Consider the following 21,081-nt stretch of genomic DNA (forward strand, 5'->3'; position numbering starts at 1 on the left):
AACACCACTTGTGACCAGTTGCTAGCTGGATTTCACTCCATTCACCACCAGTTCTGTGTAGCCTGATATTCTCAGGGGCAGATACAGAGAGGCTGGCAAAAGGAATCCTTTACAGAAACTCATGCAGAGGGCAGCTGGCAGAAGTTGGGAAGTGGGTGATTACATGTCCCTTCTTATAATACTATTTCTTTTCTTTGTCACAAAAGCATTACTGATGCAGCCTAAAATATTTTAAGTGAACTTTCCTCATTTTCTCTTTCTTTAGTGAATGGAAACTGGGGGCCATGGCAGACATGGAGCCAGTGCTCTGCTTCTTGTGGCGGAGGAGAGCAGACCCGAACACGCCTGTGCAGGAATCCTGCCCTGCTATATCATGGCCATCCTTGTCCTGGAGACTCCTCCCAGATATCCAGGTGTAATAGTCAAGCATGTCCTGGTGAGTTCATTTTCTGCCTATGTGTAATGGGAGTGTTGTGAAAGACTGCTGCACTCCTAATTAAACTGGCTCATTTTCTTGACTTACATCTCCTCTGCAACTGCCACTGAATAAATTTGTTGTTGTTGCAACCTGTTATGCAGCACTGGTGTATACTCTTAAATAATTGCTGCTTTTCAGAGATGTGGATATAAGGCAGTTCCTATATTACTGTGCATGTATCTCAGATCATATATGAACACCACACTGTTACCTGCAGGTTGCGAGCTTGACTGTTGCAAATTAATGTAGTAATATAAGCAGAAATACCCACATGGGCAATGTTTCTGGCTTTTCTCTCTCCCATAATATCAGCCATGGTGCTTTTTTTTTTTTTTTCCTTCATTCCTTTCCTCTCCTGCACAGGTGGGCCTTCACGTGCCCAAGGCAGCATCACTGGAAACATTAACAATATTGAGTTTGGAATTGCTTTCCTGAATGCCACAGTAACAGACAGCCTGAACTCTGAATCTAGAGTAATACAAGCAAAGATTACAAGCATCCCTCGGAGTCTTGGTAGGCTTTTTACTACTTTTTATCACTTTCATTTTTTCTAGAACCCGGTTGAATTCTGTGCAGTGCTAGTTTTCACTACTTCATTTTATCAGGGGTCACTGGAGAAACTGATCTAACTTTTCAGACCAAGAGAGGAAAAAGGAATCTTCAGTACTCATTAATATTAATATTCTAAGAATATCTGTACATCCTCTGAATTTTTCATAGTTTTAATCTTACGAGTTACTCACATTTTAGATTATATTCTTATTTTGGCTTCATAGTCAGCTCTTGCTGATGGGGGGGACACTTAGCCTTGGGAAAAAGCCCTCAGATATTACATTGGATTTCTTTCAGGTCCAGCACTAAGAAAGCTTGTTTCTATTCTGAGCCCAGTCTATTGGACAACTGCAAAAGAAATTGGAGAAGCAATGAATGGATTTACGCTCACTGGTGCGATATTCAAGAGAGAAACCCAAGTGGAATTTGCAACAGGTTGTTACCTGTGATGCACTATCTCTTTCCAGCAAACGTGATAGATACGGCATCCCTTTAAAAGAATCTCATCACCAGTGCTGAATTTTGATTCTAAATGCTTATGCTGCTATTTTCTGAATGCCTGTGGCTTTCAGAGTTTTAAATACAGCAGTACAGAGTTTTAATTGAGAGCACATAATGCTTATGTTATAGGCATGGTATGCTTTATAAAAATATTAGCATGAGATAAGTGGTCAAGCGATCCAATTCAGATAGTCCTTGGCTTACAGGAGTCCCTAGCTAGGATGCTTTATAAATCTGCATGCTTTTAAAATTCACAGGAGAGGTTCTGCGAATAACTCACATTGCCCGGGGTTTGGATTCAGACGGAGCCTTACTGCTGGATGTTGTTGTGAATGGCCATGTTCTGCAGCTGCAGCCACTAGCTAATGTTAACATGAAGGTAAAGCCACTCTCAGATACCAGCCTTTTCTCTTTCATTGTTGCACACTTCCTCTCTCATCTGTATTAAAGAGGTAGGCATTAAGTCCTGATAACTGCTCTACTGCATAACTTATTTAATACCTAGTTTAGTTGACAGGTGCTAACATTGCCCTCAAAAGCTAAAAGATGCCATCACAAAAGTAGGAATGGTCACTCAAGATTTTTAGGTGTTAGAAGGGGAGGCATGGAACTGTCTTTGGGGCCACGTATCACAGCTAGGCATGTTGAGTGAGGCTTTTAGTAGAGCTAAAAGAGAGTGTGTCTTTTAATAGAGGTGTGCGTCTAATGCCTGCCTGATTTTATGGCTTTTCTGGATGATGACATCAGCTCTTTTATGCCATGGCACCCTGCAAAAGCTTCAGAGTGTTATTTGTTTGCAGTTGCAGTTGTACATAGTCTGTCAGAATGCTTTTGTGGCTGATAAAATTTTAAGAGATTACATCATAGGGCATTTTGTGTACCCTTATCTTGTGTGCTGTTGTGGTGCAGGTTGGTAACAACATGCTCTCCTCTCTGCCATAGCATCAAAACTTTATCTTGTGCTGATCTATTTTATGCAAAACAATACTCTCACACAATTCCTCTGAAAGAGGCAGAATATTCAAAATTGGCTTTAAAAAAGGAACATCCTCAAACTTCCTCAGGAATGATGGGAGAGGATGGTTTGCATGACAGTCTCACTCCTGAGTTGTTCTACCTCTCATTTCTAAAAGGTATTCTAATAGTAAGGTATTTCTAATAGTACGAAAGCTTCTGTCACTGACCTGTACTCCTAATACAAAGGGATTGGTTTTCTACCTTGTTCATTCAGTATAAGGCATAAAGAACATTTTGCTTGCTATTATGCATGCTATGAAAATTTTGAATTAGAATCAAGGGCTTGATAACTGATTTTACTGGGAAAGAAAGATTATTCTTTAAAGTTGTTTTTATATAATTGGTACTTTGTTGGTAGGTAACATATCCCACAGTGCAAAAAATATATATCAAGTTTTCCATGTTTTCATACATTGCTGTAAGGAGCTGTTTATTTAGCATGTTTTCATAATCTGATTTAGAATACAAAAATATTTAGACTTCAAAAGATTCTTTGACCAATCTATTTAGTTTTTTGTAGTATATTCTCTACTGTAACTTCCATCATCAGGGTCATCAGCCTGTCTCTTATCAAAGGAAAAATAACAGGTGCTGGTAAGATTCAGCAGGAAAATTAAGGGTTAAAAAAAAAAAAAAAAGACATGTTCTGTGCAATACATTTTTTCAGCTGTTAAGAGAAAAACAATTTTCGGAATGTATCATATACTCCTTCAAAATATGAAGAGCACAGTGTTGTTAGCTGCACTCAGTGGCTGATATTGGCTGTTTCAGGATTACACAGAAGACTACATTCAGACCGGCCCCGGGCAGCTGTATGCCCATTCCACTCGCCTCTTTGCTGTGGATGGAGTTAGTGTTCCCTACACATGGAACCACACTATTACCTATGATCATACTAAAGGAAAAATGCCTTTTTTGGTGGAAACGCTCCAGGCTTCCTCTATCACAACAGAGTACAATCCACTGGAAGAAACTTTGGCTTTTAAAATCCACGCTTCCATTTCAAAAGGTATTGTTCAAGTCTGTTACAAAAAAACAGCAATAACATACTGATTTACTAGCATTCCCTGCCTTTATTCTCAAAGCTGGTTATGGCTTTGAAAGAGGAACTGCTCACTCAGTTAACTTTACTGTAGATTCTGGGACCTGTATGTCTCATTAATAAGCCTATAGATTAACATGTAAAAGCTCCTGCATTTTGCACTTTCTGTTCCTCTGCAGTTCCCATGGATGATCTCAGTTTGCCATTGCTGATGTTAACTCCTAGCATGAGCAGTAGCTTCAAACAGGCAGCCTCCAATATTCTCTGTTTCCATGTGTGTACCTTTCCTTCCCCAGAATGTCCCTCTCATTTCCCTTTTGAGTAGAGGATGGTGTTGGTAGGGTTTTACTTTGCATAGTTGTTCCAGAGGATTTTCTTCTTGCTCCAAAGCCCACACGGATGTAATTTGGTAACAAGGCTACAGAGGCAGAAGAACATGGGATATTTTAACCCCTTTAGTGTGGAGTTTTGCAAGTCTGAAGATTGTTCTTCTAGAGAAGTATTTAAAACATACAGAAAACACGATGCTGAGCTCAGCTTGAAAACTTTCTTGATACTCTGTGAAAGTTCTTAAAGATGGATGAGATACTGTGCCTGGTGTGTGGTTATGCAGTGCTGGGTGGACACTGCTTACATAATTTACTAACCCTGCTGCTGCCTGAGAGGTAGTGAACTCGTGGCTCCTTGGCCTGAGGCACTAAGCCTTGTAGCTGCCCACCATTAGCTGCTGGCTTCCGTTGGCCTTTTACCTACAAGATTTGAAGGAACAGAGCATATTCATGTGGGTGAGTCTTCCTTAGAGAAGTCATTAGTCAGTAGAGTGACCCATGTTCTTCTTGTACAGTACTTAAGCATGTTTTTTATTTCAGCCCAGTATTTTTCAAATGAAATAACTGCCTTGTTTGAAAGTAAACAAGGCAGTGGGACTGCCTATTTCAGTCTTTCAAACACAGTAAAATAAGGTTTTTTCCCTGTTGCCTGGCTATGAATTCACTGAGGAGTTTGAAAGTCAAATGAGATTTTCTTTTCCATTAAAAACAAATAGGCCTGATAAAAGGAGGTCTCCAAAGCAAGTTATGTCTATGTCTAAATCTGGTCCTGCTTTTAGAAACTGACATTGTATTTATTTTCTCCAACAATTAATATGCTGCATTTTAAAGAATGTCATCTTTATTGCATCATTTTTTCAAGGTACAAGTGTAGAGTAAAACACGTGTGGATTTCCAGCAGGCTCTATGAGAATTTTCCATTGGTAAGATTTTTCCTGTTGATAAGAGTATGTACTTGTGTTCCTTCACAGTGAATTTTAATGTCCAAGAAGAACAAGCTATCCTGAAGGTTTGAGGATCCTTTATTCGTAACAGCTGGGCTGCAATTCCTAATATTAAAGGATTTTCTTCATAATACAGCTTTATTTTCATCCACAAGTAACATGTGCTTCTTTTACCTTACAGGAGATCATAGCAACCAGTGTCCTGCTGGATTTGAGTTGGACTCATCTGGGCCTTACTGTACAGGTAATGATGTGACAAGTTTAATATGTAATCGGGCAGCAGCATCTTCTTTCCTTTTATTCAGAGCTCCTGTGCGTTCAGTGCACATTCCAGGAAGTGGAAGCTGCCACCAACAGACAGGTGTGGGCCCAGAGCTCAGAAGCAGTTCCCAGGCAGCCTTCCATCGGCATTGTGATGCAAAGTGGGACTGCTGAGCAGCTGTGCAATGGAGCACTCTGTGAGGAGAGGGATGAGCGCTGACAGCCTAGAGAGCAGCCCACTGAAAACCAGCTGTTGCTTGGGTAGCAAATGTGAAAAGAAAGTTATGAGCTTTTTAGCCATCTCCTGTTGGTGACTGGTGACTGGTCATGTTTGCTTCAGGGAGCAGTATTTGATACGGTTTTGCGGACTTAATTCATTGCTCCTCAAAAGTTTAAAAATTAATGGAATTAATAAGGAAAATTTCCTGATGGAAATTTTAAAATCAGGAAAGCTGAAAATACAGCTGCTAAACTATTTTGGAATTTCAATATTTTCAGTAAAAAAGTATGTGTTCAAAACTTGTAATACAGAAAATGTAACAATCTTGGCAAGTCTGTTTAAGAAGTCTAAATCGAGCACTGAGTTCCATCTGTTCTGTTGCAAAGAGATTGTATGAAAGAGACTGTGTCAAACCTTCATTACCACAGCAGTGACCCATCCTGCAGATCGACTGCAAGCAGGATCCCGAGAAGCCTATTGTGTGCCATCTGATAAAAGCAAGAAGCAAAATCTTAAATTAGACATGAAGGCTCTACTGTGTGTGAATTCTAGTCCCTCTAATGTATAGTAGTGAGATGTAATAATGGAGGCTTCAAGGGGTTGGTTGTTGTGATTATAACTGGAAATTCTATCATAGCACTTTCATACTCTTATTCCCAGGTTCAGGCCTTGCTCACTTTCTCAAAGTGCCCAGGGATGACAGCATGGTTTCCTGATGTGTGTGCCGGCAGCTAAATAGTGTAGCTCTGCTGACTACTGGGACTCTGGCCATGCAAGCAAAGGATGTTCGTAAGCTGTAATGTGGGCATGCTGCAAAAGCATTCCCATGTTGCTCTCACAGTGCAGGAACAGAGTGGTAGTGGCAAGGTGCTGAGGACAGCCTGGTATAGAGGAGAATGTGATGCTGAGCTGTTTGTGAAGCTACCTAAGTGCTAGCTCTAGCCTGGGACACACAGACATACAGACAGCTCCTCTGAATGTCACTGGTGTTATGTCTTGTTCTTGTAAACATTTTTTCAAACATTTCCCTCCTGCAGATGAAGATGAATGTGCTGTGCGAAATCCCTGTTCCCACACCTGCCACAACGCCATGGGATCCTACCACTGCTCCTGTCCAAAAGGCCTCACCATTGCTGCAGATGGAAGAATGTGCCAGGGTAAGGGGAGATGCCGTGGGCAGGCAGGATACAAAGAGCCTCACAGCATGTCAAGCATGGAGAGATGTTTTCTTCAGGCTGGACCATTTGGTCATTGTATGATTGTGTTCTGATTATTTGACTTATGAATAGATTTGCAGTCACGTATTTCACAGTCGCTCAAGTTCAAGACGTTGCTCCATCTGTGTGTCATTGTGCTACAGTGAGGTTTACAGCTTTTCTTTACCTGCAGATGTTGATGAGTGTGCCCTGGGCAGGCACAGCTGCCACACCAACCAGGACTGTGAGAACAGCGCTGGCTCATACCGCTGTGTGCTGCGCTGCAGGACCGGCTTCCGGAGGGCGGTGGATGGGCTCAGCTGCCAGGGTATGGCAGAGCCTTGACTTTTTTGTCAGCTGAAGTGAACTGAATCTTTCATGTAACTAAAAGTAACTTTTTGAAAGACAGATCTCCTGCTGAGGTGTTTTCAGTAAATCTTCAGTATTAGCAACTTATTTTAGGAATAAATTAAGATCTTGCTTGTGTGTCCAATGTGCACCTTCTATGATGACACGACACAAGAATTCACTTCTGAATGTAGCATAGTAACTAAGCTGAAAGCTGAACCAAAACCCAGTTCATCTAAATGATGATAAGGAGACTCACAATGATGACATTAATAGTTTGTCTTTCCAACAGATATTAATGAGTGTCAAGAGTCCAACTCCTGTCATCAGCATTGCTTCAATACCATAGGAAGTTTCCACTGTGGTTGTGATCCAGGATACCAGCTAAAGGGCAGAAAATGCATAGGTATGAATCAGTTTTGAAATTTCTTTCCCTCTTCTCAATGGAAATAGTTAAACACTTACTTGTTCCTATATGCAACTTTATCCAAACCCTTTGTAAATGTAACTCAAACTCAGAATGACATTTTTAGTATGTATTCTTGAATTTGTAAAGCAGCACTGAAATCTAGAGGAAGAGGGAACTGAGCTGACTGATAAATGTGCATGAAATGCTTCCAAATGCATGGCTGTAGTATGATCACAACTAGACTATGCTGTTCTTTAGGAATTGAGCATAAGGAGTTCATTTCCATTCCTGCTTTCTTCACTTTTATTTTTTAAATAAGATATAAATGAATGCAGGCAGAATGTATGCAGGCCTCATCAGCTTTGCAAAAACACCCGTGGTGGCTATAAGTGCATTGAGCTGTGTCCAAATGGAATGACCAAAGCAGAAAACGGAACTTGTATTGGTGAGTAGAAACCTAGTGTACTGTATGGTGTTGGTAAGCACAGGGACAACAACGGATGGTTTCTGAAAGAAGTCTTTGTAGTCCATTGCCAATTACTAGAATTTGCACATGTTAAGGCACTGACCTTTTGCTTTGTGGGGACATAGGCATTTAAATTTTCTTTATATTAACTGATGACTAGAGAAATAGACATATCCTTACCACTTCCAAACTTTCTGGATTATATTTATTTGGACAGAACAGCTACAAAAATTGGAAAACTAAATTAAAAGTTTTGAAAATTAATGGAAAAAGTAAACACTATACAGTTGAAAAATTTGCACATCTGCTCAAAATCTGCTTTCGGATTGTGGAATGCAGATTGTTTCACAGATCTGTAGCGTGCTGTTACAGAGTAATTGCTGATCATGGTACCAAGTGAGAAAAGGCTGTTCAGAGGCCAGATCTATCTAGAGAGCCAAACTGCTTGTGGTTTAGCTGCATTCATTACACGTTAAGGAATTTAAAGCTGTAGGAACTTTCAAGAAAATGTCTGCTGCCCTGTTGCTTGCAGACATCAATGAGTGCCGTGACGGAACCCATCAGTGCCACTACAACCAGATCTGTGAGAACATGCAAGGGAGTTACCGCTGTGTATGTCCAAGAGGGTATCGGTCACAGGGAGCTGGAAGGCCTTGCATAGGTAAGCTGCCCAGCCATGTTGTCGTCACCTGTTTGTTGCTGATACTTTTGGCTGTAGCATCCAACAGTACTATGCCACTTGAAGACTGCTACAAAGATAATTGTGCTTTGGACTTTGAACTTGCTATCTAAAATGAAGTGTCCCCATTAAATAGTCAAAACTAGGTGATTACAAACTGAGATTGCCACATATCCGTGCTTTCAAAACAAAGTGTGCAAGGGCTGTGGGTCTCAAAGGCACTGACAGATGGATGGATCTGGCAAGCCAGTGCTCTACAGTAGGCTTAATTTATAAAAATCAGAGCAGGTTTGTTAGTTGATCAGAGAAATGTGGTTGGCTGTACACTGACTGCATTGATTCACACCTGGAGCCAGTTGAGCAGGGGACGATGTGGAGAACACTCAGAGGAAGTCTGTTGCAAGACGCATGACATACCCAGAGCTTCCCTCTGCAAATAGCCATCACAATACCCTGTCTGACTCCAGGAATTAGGTTTTCCCGTACGGACAGAGCAGAGGAGGCTGATACTCATTTATCTCTCATCACACTCCCTATCTGACTTGGGTGGATCTCCCAAGAGAAGGAGGGATCCCCACAGGCACAGGAATGCTGACCATGTCACTACTCCCCTACACTATCTATGTAGAACCCTGGCATTAAAATGTGCACCCACACAAACATAGTTTCACAGATACTGCCATGAATCTAATGTGAACAGCAGGAGAGTCTGACCTATGATGTCAGTGCAAGTGCACAAAACACTTCCTCTGGCATTTCACAAACCCTAGCACAACTCTTAAAAGCATTTCAATTTATAATGTATGTTTTCAGAATATTTAAAATTCAATAGCTGATCCTGTCTGACTGTAATGATTTATAAATGAGATATGTGATGCTTGGTGGAGTCAGTTCCAGTTGGTCTCCCATATCATATCAGAGAAACATTCCTTTGTAATGACTTCTTTGGGATTAGTTTTCATAAGTGATAAATAGCTGGTCTGGAAGCTGGGATTTTTTTTTCTTTTTAAGTGCCTAAGATTTTGGACCACCAAAAGCCAGGCTTTTTTTAAAGATTAAATTGTAGACGGAAACTGTTTGGCTGCAGACCAGACAGTTGTCTCTACTAAAATAAAAATCAATCCCAAACTCTTTAATGTATATTAAAAGTATTTAAATTTCTTACAGTAATAAGTTGCATAAGGTTTAGGTTACAGGTTTTCACAAAACTCCAACAGCTGTCCTAAAGCCTTCTTCTAAGCAGCAACCACTGAAAGCTCTCTCTTAAATTAAATTAAATATAATGTTTATGCTCCTTTGATTTATTTCTTTATCTGTTTAAAGTATGTTTGAAATATGTATGTGAAAATATTAGTTCACGTGTTAATGAAAAGCAGGTTTTATTGTAATGCTTCCAGCACACAGAACACACAGAGGAGCTGGAAAGTCCCAGACTGAAACAGGTGATTTGCACGTGACTCCTTCCTGTTCCATTTCTGCTGTACATAGAGTCATTTGTGCAACTGATCACAGTTGAATGGGGAAAACACACACAGAGATGCAGAATGTGCCCAATTATCCACACGTAACAGTTCTGTGAACTGTATTGTACCTGTATCGTAGATGGAAGGGCATCATCAAAAGCTGTTATGCATACAGGACATGCAGGACTATCCAGAATTGAAAATCAAATAATATTCATAAAGAAAGCTAGAGAATTTAGCTGTTAGTTTCAAAACCATATTTCACTTGTTCTTGTAAATGTCTGGTATTTATGATGCACGATCAGAGGGATCCTGTCCCAGGAAGCTTTGGCTTACCAGTCCATAAGTGATCTCTTTTCACAAGGATGGTGGTGCCATGAATTCAGATGGCTGGCTGCATTCAGTTTTGTTGATATTGCATAGGTTGCTCCTACAAAATAAATTGCTCTAGTTTGTTTTTTTTTTTTACCTATTAGTTGTTGCCTTATTAAAAATGAAGCTTTTTTCTTTACTTGACTATTATACCACTGACAATGTAACAGATATATAATGTTCCAGTTATGAGTTAATGACGTTGGGTAATACTGCAATGCTCTGCAGTGGTTATCCCGAATTTCTGATTCTCAAAGCATTTAGTTGTTAATATTAAAAAAAAATTAAATATATAAACACTTAATAAAAATGCATTCTAATATTCTCCTATGTTTCTAAACAGCATTACTTTTAAAATACTGTTAGCATGTGGTTTACAAGCAGTGCTCAAAATATGCTCAGAGAGCATATGAAATGATAATGCTAGTTTAATGATGTTTCTGCAGCAATAATTTAGACGTAGGCAATTTCCAGTAATATGAGATAGTTGAACTGTTACTGAGTGACTGTTAAAATAAGCTTTAAATTCTAGTTAAAAAAAATACATGCTAATTAATAGACATGTATCCTCATATAGGGTTATTTCTGATCACTGTGGAGTTGCATGTTCCTGCTTTGGTTTTGGAGATTTACTGCTCAGGTTGCTCACCTTATTTTGGGTTACAGCATGAGGGAAACTGAACTGAACAGGGATAAATGATTCCCAAGAGAAAGAGAAATAACTTTGTTTTTTGAATGGTATGAAATTCATAAGTACCTTAATACATTCTAAGTCTCCAGACTCACAGCTGGAAGGAGCAGCAGCAGCGTGGCAGTTAGCACGCAGCCAGCTGCTCCCTAGGCAGCCCCGCAGTGTGCCCTCCAGGCCGTGCTTTTCCCCAGCAGGACCACAACCCCAGCAGTGCATCTGGAGCTTCTCAATCCCAGTCTGAATGACCTGGGAGTTTGTGCTTCTCAGGACGGCCTTGTGTTAAGTGTCCTCCTTTGAAAAAGGAGCTTCTCCCACTCAGCCTAAGAACAAAAGTAGTTCTGTAGTAGTTGCAAACCCTTAATATTTAAACACTGAGCAGCTTGGGACCAAGGGGTCACTTGCTTCTCAGAGTACATCTCTGGTACCCAATGGGTATTTCTCTCTGCAGTCATCAGCAGTCAGGATGTCACACAGCTCTGCTGCTGCAGTAGCAAGGGAACTGATCTGGCTCCTTTCCCTGCAGTCACATCTTACCTTCAGAGCACACAAGGCAAGGCCCTCATTGGATTTTTATGTCCTGTGTGACCTGTTTTATGTCACAGGTAGCAGTATAGGAAGAATGAAGTTGTGTTCATGGACAGGATAGAAAACCTGCCTGCTTGGCATTTGTGTTCTTTTGTATTTTACTACCTCCAGGATCTCACTTTTGCTCCACAGACTGAGATATTATGTATGTATATATATATATATATATATGTATATGTATATATGTATATGTGTATATATATATATATATGTATGTATGTATATACACACACATATTGTCATGTTGTTTTATCTTGTTTTTTTCCTTCCCACATGGTTTGTTGCTCTGGATCATGGCACATGAGCAGACATTAATGAATGTGAACAAGTGCCTAAGCCCTGTGCATTTTGGTGCACCAACACCCCCGGCAGCTTCAAGTGTATCTGTCCACCTGGACAACATTTATTAGGTGATGGGAAATCTTGTGCTGGATTGGAGAGATTGCCACATTCTGGTGCCTATTACAATGTCTATAACTATGCTCAATTCTCCCCTATGAGAGACAACTATCAACCTCAACAGTATTACAGGCACTCCTCAAACCTCTACAGCTCCTTCTCAGAGTATAGGAACAGCAGAATACCTGTCTCCAGAACTAAAAGGAACATTAGAGAAACTTGTCCTGAAGGCTATGAGGCAAGAAATGACAGATGTGTAGGTAAATGTCAGTCATGTCTATGCAATTCTCTTGCTTTGGTACTTATTCTTAGGCTGCCTTTTCATATCTGTTAGAGGCCTATGGTCTGTGGTGCTCTGTTATTTCATATTACCATATTAACTACTCAGCAAGTTATGCATGTCTTTGTTTCTTGGGCAGGTTGTAGCAAAAATGTTTTCAAACCTCCTCCTTTAACCTCATGTTTTAATTGTGCTGCTTGTCCTGTTCTCTTTATCCTGATGATGCTAGCTCACCTTTGCAAATTTTCTCTCACTTAAAAAGCACCAGTAGGGCCTCCACCTTGGGGATGCTACTCATGTCAGGCTCCCACTTGTGGCAGTAGTAGTCTGGATCAAAAAGGCTTAGAATAAAGAGTGTAGAATTGAACGTACTGAGACAGCGCTGAGGTTAGTAACTGCAATGTGGGTTGCATAAGCAGAAGCAACTAGTGGATAGAGCCAGTCATAATACAATTCACTGAACAGCAGAGACAGATTGTATATAAACAGACCAGGAGTTCATCTAGTCAGCAAGAGCAGTGCCGTTTCTGTGTGCATGATGAGGAGGGCAGAGCAGTTGAGGTAAGAGGCACATTCTGCCCCAGCTTTTATTTATTTACTTAAGAGATGTGAACTCTTAAGTACTCGTAAGACCAACAGGAAACAAAGGTGTATGGAACCTCTCTTGTTCACTGAGCTTACTTCTTGCTATGTGAGCATCTCTGAGGTTTTTCACCAGTACTGGAACGCTAATTCAGCTCCTCTGGAAAGGTAAAAGGAATAATGTCCTGCACTGTTTGTTCATTAACTGCTCTGCACTAGCTGTTCAGAAATGAAGTTCAAGAAAAATCTTTTTCTTTCCACCGTAACTCATATTGTGAGTATCTTAAAGATAGATAAATAAAATTACTCAACAATTTTTTGATAATATAGTTGAGTTCAAGATTAAGTGTAGCATGGTTTAGGTCTTAGGAGAACTTTTTCCAGCATGTTTAACAGCAGCTTGTGGTGTTATAAGTGCCTAAATCTGACATGTATGCCATCATAGAGAAGTGCAGTGTGCTTCCCGGATAAAACAGTGAGCTGAAGCTGGGTTCTAGCCATTGGAGCTATTCCTATAATTATACAGCAATATACAACGTTGAAAAATGTGAATGCATTTTTATAAATAATAATTACAGATAGGCAGAGATCAGATTAATTTTGTATTTACGTTGTAATAACTTTTCAGTATGCTTATGAGTACAGCATGTTATGGGTATAGCTGTTAAATGGAAGAACTTGGACTGCAGCCACTACTGCCAAAAATCTATGGTCCACAGCCCAGCTTCCAGTTCGAGTTAGTGAGCACTGCTGTAACTCTGCTTCATTGGAATAAAAGTGGAGATTTATAATTTACTGTTTAATGTGAATAAGACACCCGCAGAATGCTTTCATTTCCAAGAAGGATTTTTGAGTAGAGAACCATAACGACTTGATAACACACTTAAAATTTCTTCAGTCACATCTGTTTCTTTTTTCTTTTTGCATTTTTATCGAGTGCAACCCCTATAAATCTGACAGAGAAGGAAGAAGCAAAGACCTGATTCACTCTGTTTCAGTTATGCAAGTCTGAATGCTTGCACATGGCAGTAACTTGCAGGGGAGTTCTGCTGCTCTCCTGAAGTAAACAGACATTTCAAAAGAAGTACTGATTAGATGTGATCTCTATCTGAATCATGTTAGTCTGCTTTGAAAATTTTAAATAGCGATCTGCTATTTATGTGTTTGAGAGGGAGATTTAAAAAAAAAAAAAAGAGTAAAAGAGCATTTTAAGAGCATTTATGAATGGCCTTTGTGGATAGTGAGCTTAATTCAGCATGAGAGTGAACAGTTTGGAAAGAAAAAAGCTTTGCCCTAGGAGGGATGAACTGTGAGAGCAATTCCCTGATTGAGGGCCTGTTCTAAAGTAAGAACTGATCCTGGCTCTTCCCAAGCATGTTACCTAAAATGTAATTATCAGGCAGCTCGGCATCCTGGGGCAAGACTGTACCCCTGTGTCCTTTGTGGGTTTGTGCAGCTCGCTCATCCCCTTGTTGCTTGAGCTCCATATCTGAGGGAGAGAGACCTGTTAAGGCTGCCAACAAAAGAGGCAAAGCTTTTAATTCCATAAAAGCTACAGGCAACAGAATCAGGTAAGTTAGGAAAGGTTTGCTAGTTTTAAACATTCAAGCTCATTACCAAAAACAAAAAAAAAAAAAGATTCCCATGAGTTGCACCGCCTCTTCTCACGTGCTTTTGTACAGAGATAGAACATCAGCAATCCCGTTTATGTTTTCATGTTTCTTTCTGACAGACATTGATGAATGTGATGCCAGAGATACATGCCAGCACGAGTGCAGGAACACCCTGGGAAGTTACCAGTGTGCTTGTCCTTCTGGTTATCATCTTATGCCCAACGGCAAAACTTGCCAAGGTACAGAAATCTCTTTGAGAGTGCACAAATGTATTTGTAAGCAAACGAGTTAGAAATCATGTTTGGTGTTTGTATTAAGCACTTGCTGAACTTCTTTTCTAAGTTACAGTGTTCAATATGTCATGTTTTTGTATCTTACACTTCAACACTTAATAAAACATCAACAAATTAGACAACTGCAACTTAATATTCTCTGATGTTTCCTCACAAGCACCTTTAACTCCATACAAGCACACAACAGCTCTGTAGTCAAAACCAACTCTATCTGTTCTGGTAAATAAATAAATAAACAAACAGGTAGATAGATAGATAGATAGATAGATAGATAGATAGATAGATAAAGTTAGACTTTTGATGTACCAAAAACATCTACTAATTTACCTCTGTTGGAAAGACAACTGTATTTGATGTTGTGTAGTGGTTATAGGGCAGCTAGCACAATACACTGTCCTACACAGAAATGAATTACCCAAGCCAATAAATGCAAGTCATTGCAACTAGTAGCTTCACTGCTTCCAGGAGCCAGGCAGGGCTCTGAAGGGTTCTGTTCTCATCTGTGTGTAGAGGTACCCGCACTCCCTCTGCCATCTACTCATTTTGCTGATCCAGCCACTTCTTATCTTTCTTAAATTCCACCCAGAGCCAGCTACTGATCATGTACCTGTTTTCTTTCCCCCAGACATTGATGAGTGCCTCGAGCAGGACACTGACTGTGGAGCAAGCCAGATGTGCTTCAACACGAGAGGGAGCTACCAGTGCATAGAGACACCTTGCCCACCAAACTACCAGCGGGAGCCTCTTTCTGGGTATGCTGATTTTTCAGCCCTTTTGGTCTTGTTTTCCCTCACACCCCAAGCTCACATGCTTAGCATCATAACAAGGAACTTTATCTAAGTCTAAGCGATATCAGTTACGCTTATTCTTGCAAAAAAAGTAAAGCATTAAAATGGATGATTATAATTGGTTTACAGAGAGCAGCCATATTTTGTGCTTCCTAACAAAACAAAACAGGCGGGTCTGGTGGGTCTGGGTAGAATCTTTTTATTAATTCAAATGGAAATAGTTCCAGAATGGCTTCTTTTGAATGAGCCCCAGCAGGCTTTGATCCTTCCTGCTGATTCAGCATAATTCCTTTCTCAGCTGTGGGGACTAATTTTACATCTGTTCTCCAGCTTACTTCTGTAAAGGATCAATAAAGACTGCACTGGATTAGCTCCTTTGAGAAGCCCAAGTTTGCATACTGCAGCATGATAAATAGGGAACAACTTCAGCAAGTATGGGAACACAACTTGACGTGCTCTGTTTTTTCCCAGGTTCTGTCTCAAAAACTGCCCAGCCAATGATTTGGAGTGTGCCCTGAGTACCTATGCCTTGGAATACAAATTTGTCTCCCTCCCCTTTGGCATAGCTTCTGGTCAGGACTTAATCCGGCTGGTTGCCTTTACACAAGATCAAGTCATGCATCCAAGGACAACTTTCTTAATGGCAGATGAGGAGCCAACAATCCCATTTGCCCTGCGAGATGAGAACTTGAAAGGAGTTGTGTTTACCACCAGACCACTGCAAGAGCCGAAGACTTACCGTGTGAGAATCAGAGCCCTATCCTATGGTGTTGATGGAAACATCGAGTATCAGACAACTTTCATTGTTTATATAGCAGTGTCAGCCTATCCTTATTAAACACACAAGCTACTTCAGAGTAATCGCAGTATTTTAACCACATTCATACATGTTGATGGGTTTTACCACTTCAGACAGATCCTACTGTCTGCCTATGGTTGTGAACCATGTATCTTGAAAATGGTGCTATGCTTTTTTTTTTCTTTCCCTGGGGCTACTCATACAGTTATATTATTCCAATTCTAGAGGAAAATCCTTGGCTTTGAGGATCTGCTACTACTTCCTGTATTTATTACACCAGAGCAGTCATTTTCCACAGCCGAACAAAGTAAAGTATGAGCTGATGAAAGTATAGTCAAAAGCAATTTTCAGCCTCAGTTAAAAGCAACTGAAGAAATGCTAACTAGAAGAAATACTAGTTTTGAGTGTTCTGTGTATCTTAAAGGTTGCTAAATGTGTTACTGTTTTAGATGTATTAGATTTTTTTGTATCAAATACCTGATAGAATTAGGACTGTACATATATTATGTCACGTGCTCAGAAAAAAAACAAACACCACTATCATGGTGCCAGTGCTGAAACACGATAGTAGTTTCTTTTCAGCTGAAGAATCTACCATAGAATTTGGAAATTGTTCTCTGTGCAATTTTAGGGATGTCAGTGTGGCTTGGAAGAAAAAACAAACGACATGGTTTCTTCTATTTTATAAGCAGGTATTCTATAACTTTTCTTTTTCTTTCTTTTTTTTTTTTTTTTTTTTTTTTTTTTACCTGACATTCTGGTATAGCCATTTGTTTAGCTCAAAATGTCCATTTCAGTACTTCCAAATCAGTTAAATTTTTTTGTTTGCTTGTTTTTGCAAAGCTTTCTTCCAAAATACATAGTAAGTTTGCTTCAATAATGTCAATACACTGTACACAAGTAATTTTGCCAAGATGTATTCTATTTTTATGGAAGTGTATATATGTTTTTTCTATGTTTATTTTCTATGCAGTATCTCAAGAGTGTTTTACAGTTAAGTTTTCATAAGAAGTACATTGCCAGTATGTTGGAAATAATCAAAATAAAGGTTCCTATTGCCTTTGAGGTTGCTGCCTGTTTTACCTTTGAAAATAAATTATTTCCTATGTGTGAGGCACTTACCTTTACTGCCAGTGGAGAAAGCAAAAGATACGGCAGCAGCGCACTGGGAGCTGCTTACAAAAATCAGTGAAGAGCACTGAGATTGGAACCCACTGGGAATCACAATTTTAACTGAATCTTTTGCAGTTTTTCAAACAATGTCAGAAAAAAACGTCAACACAAGTTCTCCTGTTGCAAATGCCATGGGAGGTTGAAGTATAGACTCAATTTCATGTGTTTTATGATTTGGCTGCAATTTAGCCCAAGAACAACTCATTTCATTAATTACCACCAGGCTTCAGCCATCTTCCTTCTACCCGGCACTCAGGGTTATCACCTGCACACAACTACATTTTCAGTGACAAAGTGCTGCTCCTCAGTGGAATTCTGAGTTTATGCATTCCTACAACTAACAACCCCGACTGAAAGCCCTACCAGTTTTCTCCTAACTACTTTTTGTTCAGTTTCCATTGCAACAAGTGAGGCAATCTGGAAACCAAGGATGAGTTAACATCATTTTGTTATCTGTACAAATTATTCATACAAGTGACAGATTTCAGATAAGGCCAGTGTATTCTTTGGAAGCTTGAATTGAAAAATAAATACAATTTATAAAGAAAAAAAGTGAGAGGGAGGCTGAGGAATAGATGAAAGTGTCCTCTTTTATTTCCTTCATAGCTTTATTTCCTTCATTCCTTTATTTCTCTCCCCAAGGAGAGAAAGCAAAGAGTGACATTATTATTTTTGCCAAAAATATGGCTTCGATAGCCCGAAGATGACTGCAAAGCTGAATACACATAGAACAGCAGTTTCTCAGCTGCTGGTTTTATCATGATTATAATACAAGGCCACACAGCAGAGCAAAATAAAACCTTAATCCAATCCCCGGAGATGACAAAAGCCGCAGCAGGGAAAATAAATTCCAAACAAGGTGCTACACAATAGGGACCTATGAGAAAAATCTCAGAGAGTTCCACAAATAGGGAAAGAAATTGACAATGTGACCAGCAAGTATCAAACTAGCACAATATCCTGTGTTAGTTAACACAGTCTGGTCAGATCTGCTGTTATCACAACCCATTTAGTCCCACACTGTGCATCAAGACATGACTGCTGTGGTTTAAGCTGGCAGGTGGCTGAGCACCATGCAGCTATTCGCTCACTGCCCCTTTCCAGTGGGATGGGGGAGAGAATCAGAAGAAAGAACAGTAGAACTTGAGAGTTGAGATGAAACTATCAACTAAGACAGAGAAAAGGAAAATAGTTATGACAATAAACAGATATGAATATATGTAACAAGTGATGCATAAGCAATTGCTCACCACCCCCCATCTGATGCCCAGCTAGCCCTTGAGCAACAGAAGATAAATGAACTCGCACCCCCTTCAAAATCCCTTCCACATGATGTCGTATGGCATGGAATATCCCCTTGGCCAGTGGAAGTCAGCTGTCCTCACCCTGTTCCCTCCCAGCTCCTTGGGCTCTTTGCTGCAAATGGCCTTGGCTCTGTGCAGCACTGCTCAGCAACAGCTGTAAACTTTGGTGTGTTATCAGGATTGGTTTTCTCCTAGAGCCAAAACACAGCATCAACCAGGCACTTGAAGAAAACAATTCCATCCCAGCTGATACTAAGACAAACCTGCAGGAAATTACATGTGGAGGTGCAGCACTTTGCAAGAAAAATTGTGCAATTCCTTCCAAATGTCAGTCCTGGCAGCAGAATAAGGCACAAAGTAGAGCCAGGGGATGAAGCCTGGGCCAGGTGCCAGAGGGAGAATGGGCTGCACAGCCCACCATGCATCACACAGTGGTGTCCAGGAGATAGGAAAATCACCACCAGCTGCTTTCCTGCACTGGCTGAGCATGAAAGTGCTTACAGCAATGAATCATTGCAGAATCCATAGCACTGTAGGTTACAGGAAAATAAGTTAGCAGGAGGGAACAGTACTCAGTACACATGAGAGTAGCTATGCCTGGAAAGCCAGCGTCCACATGCCAAGTACAGTTCAGGCGCCAGTGCTAAACTGAGCAGATGGCCAGTGAGCAAAATGCCCAGCATCACTCTCGTGCAGTGCAGCAGTTACAGCCAGGCAGCTCTAAGGGCATAGAGGGGCTCTGGCACCCGTGCCTCTGGTAGCATTTAGTTCTGGCAGTGCCAGTGTGGGTGTGTGGCACACTGCAGTTGTGTTCACTAACACTGTGAGGCCTGAACACCCAGCAGCTCGCCCACACAGAGTCAGCCCTCTTGCTGCACTCAGCGAGTTGATCTCCTGCACAGCCACACAAAGTAAGGTGAGGAGATGCCTCCACTAGGGGCCTCATCTGCCCTTCTCTTCCAGGCAATTTCTGAAGCAGAAAGGTTAAAGCAGATGTGGGGCCCTGGCTCTGGGTGCAAGATGAAGAAGGAAATGCCCTAGAGCAGAAGCAGATCACAGCGTTATGTAAGGCTGCCCTGCTTCACACCTCCAGTATGCACTCCATGACTTCCCACTGCAGCAGCTGCAATCCCCAGCCCACAGGAAGGGCTCTGTACTGAATTCTGCATCCCTAGGTGCAGCGAGCATGGCTCAAGAAGTTTTTCAGATCACTGAGTCCAATACCTTCAGCATCAGGCAGCTGGTGCTTCACCTGCTTGCCGAACTGAGAACTGGAAAGGAAAATAAAGAATGCCCACTCACAGATAGAGGCAGGCAGAGAAGGAGAAATGTCCTTTCACCTCGTACATAAACACAGGTTCACCTGGGAAGTTCTAAACAGTCACATGAAAAAGGCATTAGGAACAGAAGCAAGTTCAGAGCCATTTATTGTTCAGAGCAGACCTAGAAGAGCAGTGAGTATCTGGGGATCTCCATCCCTGCCAGATCTCTGGAGAAACATGGGGGCTGCAGGTCACAGCTCAGTGACTGGAGACTGCAGCTATGACAGGCATCTATGAGCAGAATAGTTCCTACAGCAGCCCCGGGGGGGCAGAAGGATGCAGGCACACATACTAATGAGAGTAAGCTGAGCACAGGAGGAAGGAAACCCAGTGTCCACACACAGCCATTGCCTTAAGTGCTGGTACTCCTCTGCTCAGGGTCACAGTGACAGCCACAGCTCTGCATGGCAGCGGGAGCAGGGGCACCTTGTGCTGCCCCGAACAGTGAAGTAGGCACTGCTTCAGAACACCCACAGCACCTGCACCACTGTAGGCTGCCAAGTTATCAAGAAAACCTGCAAAGTGGCTTGAAATTCAATGCGATGCAGCTGATGTTACTGACTAGCCTACAATCTAGAGAAGACGTTCAGAGAGGACACTGAGTCTCTCTGAAGAATGACTTGTAAAAGCGTGTGTGCTGCCAATGGCATTGCACCATGGATGCGACATGCTGGAGCCCCTGGAAGCCAAAGGGGCTGAGCGGGCTGTGCTGAAGGCAGCCCTGTGTGGGGAATGCCTGGGAAGTGTGCAGAGAAGTTGGCTCTGCAGGCAGCTTCTGGCCTGTGGTGACAGCAAGGCCCAGCTCTCTGGCTGCGGGGAACTGGTAGCAGGCTGCCTTTGGCAGGCACTAAAAGTCAGATGTGAATAATGTTTTAAAGAAGAATGTGATACATGAAATACCCGGAGTTTCCAAGCAAAGTCAAAGTTACTCTCCTAACAGTCTTCACAACTATTGGGCACAGGTGTTTAGCCAGG

At 41.2% G+C, this 21,081-nt stretch overlaps 1 protein-coding gene across 1 annotated transcript in view; it reads left to right on the forward strand.

Moving 5' to 3' along the window:
• Positions 1-17,372, forward strand: part of HMCN1 (hemicentin 1) — a 183,958-nt gene extending 166,586 nt beyond the window's left edge. Inside the window, exons 92-106 of the mRNA XM_042819403.1 lie at positions 266-436; positions 842-991; positions 1,328-1,465; positions 1,789-1,910; positions 3,320-3,557; positions 5,045-5,107; positions 6,382-6,501; positions 6,734-6,868; positions 7,181-7,294; positions 7,617-7,742; positions 8,296-8,424; positions 11,862-12,212; positions 14,547-14,666; positions 15,346-15,472; positions 15,980-17,372. Of these exons, the coding sequence (XP_042675337.1) occupies positions 266-436; positions 842-991; positions 1,328-1,465; positions 1,789-1,910; positions 3,320-3,557; positions 5,045-5,107; positions 6,382-6,501; positions 6,734-6,868; positions 7,181-7,294; positions 7,617-7,742; positions 8,296-8,424; positions 11,862-12,212; positions 14,547-14,666; positions 15,346-15,472; positions 15,980-16,346 (2,471 nt within the window). The 3' untranslated portion in view covers positions 16,347-17,372. The remainder of the gene's footprint in view (positions 1-265; positions 437-841; positions 992-1,327; positions 1,466-1,788; positions 1,911-3,319; positions 3,558-5,044; positions 5,108-6,381; positions 6,502-6,733; positions 6,869-7,180; positions 7,295-7,616; positions 7,743-8,295; positions 8,425-11,861; positions 12,213-14,546; positions 14,667-15,345; positions 15,473-15,979) is intronic.
• The last annotated feature ends 3,709 nt before the right edge of the window (positions 17,373-21,081 follow it).

This window comes from Centrocercus urophasianus, unplaced genomic scaffold (assembly GCF_019232065.1).
Source record: "Centrocercus urophasianus isolate 14NV4802_14NV808 unplaced genomic scaffold, USGS_Curo_1.0 seq_18, whole genome shotgun sequence".
In the NCBI taxonomy this organism is placed as follows: Eukaryota; Metazoa; Chordata; class Aves; order Galliformes; family Phasianidae; genus Centrocercus; species Centrocercus urophasianus.